An 8991-nucleotide genomic window follows, 5' to 3' on the forward strand; every position below is an offset into this window, starting at 1 on the left:
GCGGAAGTATTCTTAATTTATGTTACACATACAATGGGTCAAATTTATTCGACATGAAAATGAGTAAATATACTGATTTTAATGTGTGTATAATTACCCCATATTAATTAAACAAAATTTGCGTCTGAATTTTAAATTTAATCTCCATCATTAAATTAGGCAAAAAAGAATTGTACTTATCAAATTACGGAAAATGCTGCCATTCAAGCATCAATGGTGAAATAGTGGTCATTTAATTGGTTTATGAACAATAAAATATCCCACAAATCAATTTAAATTCCTTAATTTACACAATTCTATAGCACTGCAGTGGATCCTTATTCCAATTTAATCATAACATTGTATCTTAGTTCCATTTATTATTTATAAATGAAATTAAATAAGAGAGATTGCGATTAGCCTGCAGTATTACTGCTATGTTCATCAAGCCAAGAAATTATGTCACTAAAAACTCTGTTAATCATATCATCTGGTTCACCTTCAAGAAGAGAATGGCCAGCATCCTTGTATATAATAATGTTCTTGTCTGAGCTGCTTGCTTTTTCATACAATGCTTTGCTCACAGCTGGGTCCGTAACGATATCGTTCTCTCCATGCAAGATTAATATTGGAAGCGAAACCTGAAATCATAAATTCGAACCCAGAATCAAAACTGGGTTTATAACATATTCCAAGCTTAATAAGATACCAAATTTATAAAGAAAAAGCAAATGCTTCGTTAACTTCATTTAGGAATAAAATTTGCGTGATCTAGGATCTCATAACACCAAAAAAGAACTAAACTATATGATTTATGATGGCACTCCTGGAATATTTGCTAGTGGTATGGTAATAGAAGGAGGGTAACTGAGACAGTGCCCCTATCATGTGTCCTAAGCAACATGCATGACTTTTCTTCCAAGGTATAAAAGAAAAAAATTCAGTCCCTCGGATCTGCGCTAAAAGGTTCTCACAAGGTTTTGATAACATTTCGCTTACCCAACTTAAAAAACAAGTTTGGGGATTGTTGCAGACAGTATGGTAAAGCATGGGTTGGTTTTAACCAAAACATTACACGTTATATAGGTCTAGAGAAATTTAAATCCAGGCACAATACCAAACAGACGCAAACATACATACATATTTCTCCAAGTACAAAGTAGAAGAGTAACAGGCCAAAAGAGAGCAACAAAAAGAATAGTTGGTTCAAATATCATTTTGAAAACATAAATAACAAAATTTATTAGAGCAATAAGGATAACGGAACTGGACCTTCTCCAAATGTTGTTCTATTTCGGCTGTCGTTCTCAACATCTCCACCGCAGTCCGTAAGCGTGGCTTGTCCTTGTAAGCAATAACATTATAGGGTGTCTACATAGGCAGAAAAATGAAAAGTAAATATCTATAATAGAAGTTTTGCTTATTCATTCAAGCAAATACTGTGATGCAGAGAGATGAATGATTACATCATAGGCATAACTAACTTCATAAAAATGCCACAGTTTTGCACTTAAGCATCCCAGAGTACATCGCTAATATTTACCATAAACATTTACCATACATCAAATCATTCAACTGAGCCGTAGAAACGAACCAGTTCTCTCTTTTTAATGTCTCTAAATGCCGCCTCTGCCAAATCCTTCTGTGGTACTAACTTCTGTTTTGGAAGAATATTAGCTACACCGATCAGAATTTGCTTCAGTATCCAGGGTGGAACCATGTCATCTGCGATCTAAATGAAGTACTCCCATCAATAGAGATAAAAGAAAAAAAGTGTAAACAAAGTCCGTAAAATGTTTCAGCTTGGAAATTTACTTTGCACATAGGAGCAACAAGACAGGCACCACTCCAGGCATTAGGTTGTTTTAAGTGCATCTTTAGAGCTACAGCTCCACCCAATGACTCGCCAAAGAGGTAGCATGGAAGAGTCCGAAACTCAGGATTCTCTGTAATCGAATTCAATCAAGAGCAGTCCAGTAATCAAGTATAAAAAAGGGTGCAAGTCTTCCTTCAAATGAAATTACGAACAGAACATCATTGATGGAAAACTCTACAAAGAAAAATGAACTTGCAAGAGAATATAGAACTGAAGATTCTTGTGTATTTATGAGTAACACAACTGGAGAACTAAAAGCAAACAAATCATCCCAGTTCACCTTTTACAGATATGATGGCAAATATTGATAACAACAATGATGTTTGCAAAGATAGTAAAAGATTTTCGAATTCAACTTTCAAGGAAGGCTGAAAGTGGAATGTTCTTCTACTTGATAGAGTAGAAAGGTCAACAGAATGCTTGAAATTTAATGCTTGAAATTTATATTTCTACCAGCTAAGTCACAAGCTCCCTCTGGCATCTTCTTTCGAGAAAAGAATCAGTTGTATTCTTGCATGCACAATTAAAGTGAAATGAGAGGACAGAATGGAAAAGATTGAAAAACAGAACGTGAAAGTGCAAGTTTCTTCTACTTGATATGAGAATAGAGAAGTAAGAACAAAAATGTGGGTGCAATTTTCACCTGAATATAACTTTTGATCAAGCAACTTATACAGATTACAAATAGCAAAATGTGAGAGAACATGTGTCAGATAATGTGATAGTGTGAGTGTTATAGCCTTGGTGAACTGCCCCTAAACACTACTACAGAGAGGCAGTCTTAACTGTTGCCTATCTCATTAATATAGTTCCAACAAAAATCCTTGATTTCAGAAAACCAATAGACACGCTCACAAAAATATCTCCAAATTTCAGCTCATTCACCAATCTTACTCCTTGAGTTTTTGGGAGTATCGCTTTTGTTCATGTTCATTCTCACAATAGGGGAAAACCTGATCCACATGCTCTTCTGTGTGTCTTTATTGGATATTCTTCCATGCAAAAACGGTACAAATGTTTTCATCCAACTACTATGAAAATCTTCGCTTCAATTGATGTGGCTTTTGGTGAAAATGAGTCCTTTTTGAAACATTCATATCTTCAGGGGGAGACTTCGAAGATAAAGCAAACGATCTATCTGTACCTGATTTTCCTAGTCAACCACTAGTCTTAGTCAAAACTCCTACTACCAATCAACCCCCAACTTTTGTTGAGTGAATTTCTGTTGAGTCAGTTTTAGGTGCTTCGTTTGTGCTCAAGTCAACGTCACTAATTAAGTCACCAAGGTTAGGTGGAATGATGGAAGATAAAGGGAAACTAGATAATACTTGACACTGCAAACTTATTCTCGAAGGGAAATACCTATCTCTCAACCTGTGTAGGTACAATCTCCTATTTGAGCAACTGTTCAAAACCTAGAAACAGCTCCCACACCCATAGAGAATACCATATTGTGAACAAGTTTAGGAAGAAGAATAATTCTTATTTCTTCTAATCTGACTACAGCCTTTTAAAGAATAGCAGGAAAAATAAAAAGGAAATAATCTCTAGAAATTAGCCTATCCCTAAAAATTAGTAATTTGATTATGGCTAATAGTACAAGGAAATTCCTAGAACTAAGGTAGAAAATCTGCTTAATTTAAGGAATTCCAACATATTGTCACCAACATTGATCAAAACTCAAAAACAACTTCCATGATCAAAACTCAAAAACAACTTCCATGCCTATAGAAAACACCATATCACCAGCTAATATTAATCAACCCATTGATAGCAAGCCAGTGCAACCGAATGTTAATGACCTATCCATTACCCTTACAAAAGGAATCAGGACCTGCGATGGAATTTACAATAGTTTGATATAAAAATTCATTTCTTCAAGGCGATTAAAAGAAGAAATTTACATGAGGTTCCTCCTGGTTTTGAATCCAAAGGCCTGGTTTTTAAGTTGAAGAACACCCTCTTTAGACTTAAACAGTCATCAAGGGCTTGGTTTGAAAGATTTAGAAATGCAATGATTACCTTGGGATATAAAAAAAGCCAAAGAGACCACATTTTGTTTGTGGGGCATTCGAAGACATGGGGAGTGACAATGTTGTTGGTATATGTGGATGATATTATCATAACTGGTAATGATACAGAGGAGATGCAAAATTTAAAAGAGTGCTTACTGAAAGAATTTGACATCAAAGAAGTTGGGAAACTGAATCCTTGGTATTGAAGTAGCACATTCAAAGCAAGGATTTTTTTATTAGTATATGCTTGATTTATTGAACGAAACAGGGATGTTGGGCTGTAAGCTGAATGATACACAAATTGAATTCAGTCATAGACTATGTGATGCTTCAGAAGATTCTATTGTAGATAAAAGGTCTTACCAAACATTTGTCATAACATTAATCTATTTGGCACATACAAGACCCAGCATTGCATTTGCTATGAGTGTACTCAGCCAACTTATGCACAATCCTATCAAGATGCAGTATTTAAAACGTAATCCTGGAAAAGGAATCTTGTTCAATAAAGGAGGAGGCATGACTCTAGAAGCTTATATTGACGGAGACCACATCAGACCATTAGTTGACACGAGACCAACTTCAAGCTATTGTACATTCCAAAGTGGCAATCTAGTGACTTGGAGAGTAAAAAGCAAAATGTAGCGACAAGGTCAAGAGTGGAGTCAGAATCCAGGCAAATGACACTTGGAATATGTGAATTACTTTGGTTGAAAATAATTCTTGATATGAAAATAAGATGAGAAGGTTCAATACGATTGTTCTGTGACAATAAATCAGCAATCAACATTGCACCTAATCCAATGCAATATGATAGAACCAAGCATGCTGCAGTAAATAGATATTTATCAAGGAGAAACTCGACAGTGGACTTATTTGTACCCCATTTGTTTCAACAAAGGATCAAGTAGCAGATATACTTACTAAGGGCTATCAACTAATTGTTTCAAGACATTGATTGCCAATAAGCTCGGAATGGAGGATATCCATTCACCAGCTTGAGTTGGATAGTGTGATAGTGTGTGTGTGCGCTTTGGTTTTGCTGAATTCTTGTGTACGAGTGGTTGAGGTTTAGTGAAGTGCTGAGTTAGAGTTTTAATAGATTGTATATTAGATAAAGGGTATATATCATATAGGAGTTCTAATTTTTTTAGAATGCTAGTTATTGATAAGTTCCCTAATTGATAAGGAAAATTTTGTGTATATATAGGAGACTGTAGTAGCTGTGTTTACATGAAAAAATTGATCCCAGTAGATCAATTCTCCACAACATGAAAGTTCTTAAACATTTTAGGAATCAATTCACCTACAAATCCACTAACAAAGCACAGGTGGCAATTCAAGTATCTATCATCCTTGTCAGTTTTTTATTATTTTCTTCACATTGAGAAGTTTGTTTTCAATATTTAGCAAAGCATTAAGGTGCTCTGCCATGATACATCACTGCCATTGGATGCTGAAACTACAGCCAGTGCCTTCTGCATCTTCAGCTTATATCAAACTATATCCCATAGAGTGTCAAACCCAGCAGTTTAAAAAAATTTTAAAAAGAAAAGAAAAGCATTTGTGAGGGTTTTCTCCAGGTTATTTTACCAGTAGAGGACGCTGACAAATGCCTCACATATTTCAACCAACTTTACGCACTGAAGAGGTTGGAAGAGCAACATTTTTCATATTCAAAAGGTCAGCATATCTTTTGGACTTAACTTTTAATTGATAAACCATGTGCAAAGCATTATTTCATAATTTTCCAAGTTCTAGGAGTACTAATTATTATTAGATGATTCATGACACAAATATTAATGGCAACATAGAACAAAAATCATAAATGATCATATAGTGCCAAGAACTTGCAAATGCGCACTCACAAACAAAAAAAATCCACAATGTACTAAACTAAATCCCCATATCAAGTTACTTTGCTTCATTCAACGTGGAAATCAATGAAATTTTCTATCTAGGGGAACCAGAGGCTATCTAAGAAAAATCTTGGAGCAACCAGAGAAGTTCTAGAAAAAGATAAAAAATATATATATCACTAGGGCTTAGGAAAGAGAAACCACACCTTTAATTTTGGTGTATTGCTCAATCACATCATCCACAAGCCAGTCAAATCTGTGAATATAGCCATGAAGACCTTCAGACAGGCCAAATCCAGGGTAATCCATTGCAAAAACTCCATATCCACATGATGCCAATTTCCTGGCAATCCCTGCTAACAATGTCAAAAGTTGATTAGGTTCCATTAAAGCAATACGCAAAACTGCAAAAAGGTCATTAGTTACTAGTTCTAAACTACATGCCTTCAGCAAAAAATGTGCAAGTGTCTCCATAACCATGACAAAAGAACACCATTGCCTTGGGGTAAGAGGTCTGTGGAAGCCAACTTTTTGAGAAAATTTCCAGTCCCCTAGAATTCACCTCATATGACTGTACTTCAAAATTTCAAAATATTAGGTGATTAAGAAGTAGATTATAACCGCCTCAAAGAATCCATGAGAAAACAAAACATTTAGCTGGCAAAGTAGACAACAACTTAAGTATGAACTCCATCAATTGTGTTCACAAGGGAAAAGAAAAGCATCTGAATAAGCAACTTTGTAGACATATTTATGATGGAGGAATCTTCCTTTAGAAAGAAAAAAACTTTCCAGTCAAAGAAGGTTATTCTTTCTTAAGGATAATCTGGTGGCCTTTCAATTGATATTAACACAAGATTACAACTAATACCATAGCAAGATCTTTACACAAAACTTTTCATTCGGATTCAGAAGTTCTTATGCATTCAAAATGAGATAAAAGAAGAAGAGCTGTAGCGAACAAAAGCCTAGCAAATATCAAAGGGAAAAGTGCAAGTCCAAAGCTTGTACCTCCTTCATCTTCAGCCCATCAAGAGGTGTCTGTCAAAACCAAGTAACATTTATTTAACAACCGCTCAAAACGTTAAAATTATCTACCAGGCTTATCAAACCAAAAGAAAGAGAATATGAAAACTGAGTTCTCGCATTGAGAGTAAGTTCATTCATTCTAATAATTACCCAATTTTCCTTCAATTTAATTTTTTTATCTCAAACTAATCAACTTTAACCGAGTCCTTTTAACTATCACTAAAAAGAATCAGAAAATAAAATAAAATAATGCCAACAAACGATCTTACTTATAGCTTATTCATTTCTTTGAACACGAATGTTGAGAAATTGTCTGCTCATTCTAATTACAACCCTAACTTCCTTTTAATCTAGCCATTCCTTTAACTATATATTAACTCAACCAAATCCTCTAAAAAGCGCATAGAATTGTATACAATCAATATATGAAATATAAATCTTTTGAATACCAAAAAAAAAATCCTCTAAACGGCATAAAGAAAACCCAGATAAAAGAAACCCATCTCAGATCCCTTGGAAGAAAAAAGGGGAAAAAAGGAACTAATGCTTCAAGGCAATACATAAATTTAGTAGCCAAAAGAAGGCAAGTATATATATTAGGAGGATGAAGTTGAAAAACAAAGACCTTGAACAAAATATGATCAAGTCCAAGTTGAATATGCTTAAAGGCTTCCCTGGCTCTCCTTCTAGCAGGTGCTTCATCCATATTAGCATCCAAAATCTTCTGCAACTCTTCATCCACCCCTTTAAACTTAAGGGGCTTAGCCATTACTCTGCTTTTTTCTCTTCTCCACTTCAACAAAAACCCTGCCAATAACCAGAAGTCTATCTCTTTTCAGATACCCATTCCTCTACATAAACAGAAAAAAGTAAAAACAATGAGGGGAGGGGGTTCTAGAGTTACCATAAAAAAGATGACTCCGGAGCAAGTTTGAAGATTTCAAAGCCATGTGGCCCTTTCTTTTCCTCTTGAGAAAAAAAAAGTATAATAAAAACAAATAAATTAAATTATATAGCTAAAATCCAGGAAATGGGGCAAAAAAATTAATAAGGAAAGAAATGTCAGCAAGCAAAAGTCCAAAAGCTGAAATGGAGAGATTCTTTGCAGAGTGCAGTAGTTTAGTTTATTTAATTTACTTTCAAAATTTTGTTTTAAAAGTCAGATTTTAATAAAGGAAAATCGTACGAGGAAATTGTTTGTTCTATTTTCTGATTAATTTATTACTTGGAAGATTCGCAAAGAGAAGGAAAAGGCGGTAGGTGAAGGTGATTGAGTTCTATAAAAGGAAGGAAAGTGCTAACGTACGTGTTAAAATATTCTTCCCACTGTTTATTAAAATTAAAATTGTAATCCAAATATTTTTACAATTTAAGTATCTATTTCGATCATTTTGATATCTGCGGGAAGCAGAAATCTGATATACAATGAGCTGAACACAAAAAACAGTAAATTCCCTCATTCATGGCAAATGAAACAAGAATCATACAAGACTACTTCAAAGAAATTTCAGCTAATATTCGGTATCTTAAAGCACATAACTTTGATTTCAATGTCCCAAATTTAATACAGAAAAAAGAAATTGTTAGCTTGGACTTGGGAATCACTTTAACAGCAACCTGTTCTCCTTTTAACTTCCTTTCTGGAGCTTAGCAGAACAAATATACAACTCCTTCAAAAACCCTAATCTTTTATCCGGTTCAACTCCATCCTCATCCTCCTTCGTCTCCGTAATTCCCGCCGCCTTCTTGTTACGCTCCCACCGTCTCAACACCGCCCGGATGTGTTTCTCCGGAGAAGGAGACGGAAAACGATTTCTTAAGAAACCTCAGCGGCGTCGAAGGAGTTTTGGGTTTGGTTGGGTGGTCGGAGGCAGGGTAGGATAGTCATTTTGGGTGGTTGTGTTTGGGTTTTTAAGGCTTGGAAGTACAGCCTCCCATTGGGAAGGAAGAAGAAGAAAACACTCAACAAGAAACTGCAGTTGCAGTTTACCCTTTTGCAAAGATCTTTGATGTTGTGTTCAGCTTATTGTAAGAAAAACACAAATTGAGAGGGAATAAAGCTAAGTTCGGATTACTTTTTATTATTATGATATTGTTATTTAAGACTAAAAATAAATTAAACTTATTGTATCTCTTCGCTCATCCAAACATATCATAAGAAAACAAATAAATATATAAAATATCTACCTCATATTTCCGTTTCCACTTTGACCAAAATCATCTAATCAAGTAA

The 8991-nt window shown here is 34.8% G+C and overlaps 1 protein-coding gene across 2 annotated transcripts; it reads right to left on the reverse strand.

Annotated features, from left to right (window-relative positions):
• Nucleotides 1–231: 231 nt before the first annotated feature.
• Nucleotides 232–8991, reverse strand: LOC108479867 (caffeoylshikimate esterase). Of its 2 annotated transcripts, XM_053023082.1 has the most exons (10): nt 8946–8991; nt 7663–7726; nt 7384–7565; nt 6741–6770; nt 6174–6300; nt 5936–6082; nt 1795–1925; nt 1574–1711; nt 1252–1350; nt 232–620 (listed from the first exon to the last, which is right to left on the reverse strand). In XM_053023082.1, exons 2-10 carry the CDS (start codon nt 7706–7708, stop codon nt 396–398), a joined length of 1125 nt encoding a protein of 374 aa, XP_052879042.1. In that variant the 5' UTR covers nt 7709–7726; nt 8946–8991; the 3' UTR covers nt 232–395. The 2 variants fall into 2 exon arrangements, with proteins under 2 accessions (XP_052879042.1, XP_017638183.1); XM_017782694.2 differs by lacking the exon at nt 8946–8991 and having other exon boundaries at nt 7663–7995.

This window comes from Gossypium arboreum, chromosome 12 (assembly GCF_025698485.1).
Source record: "Gossypium arboreum isolate Shixiya-1 chromosome 12, ASM2569848v2, whole genome shotgun sequence".
NCBI lineage: Eukaryota > Viridiplantae > Streptophyta > Magnoliopsida > Malvales > Malvaceae > Gossypium > Gossypium arboreum.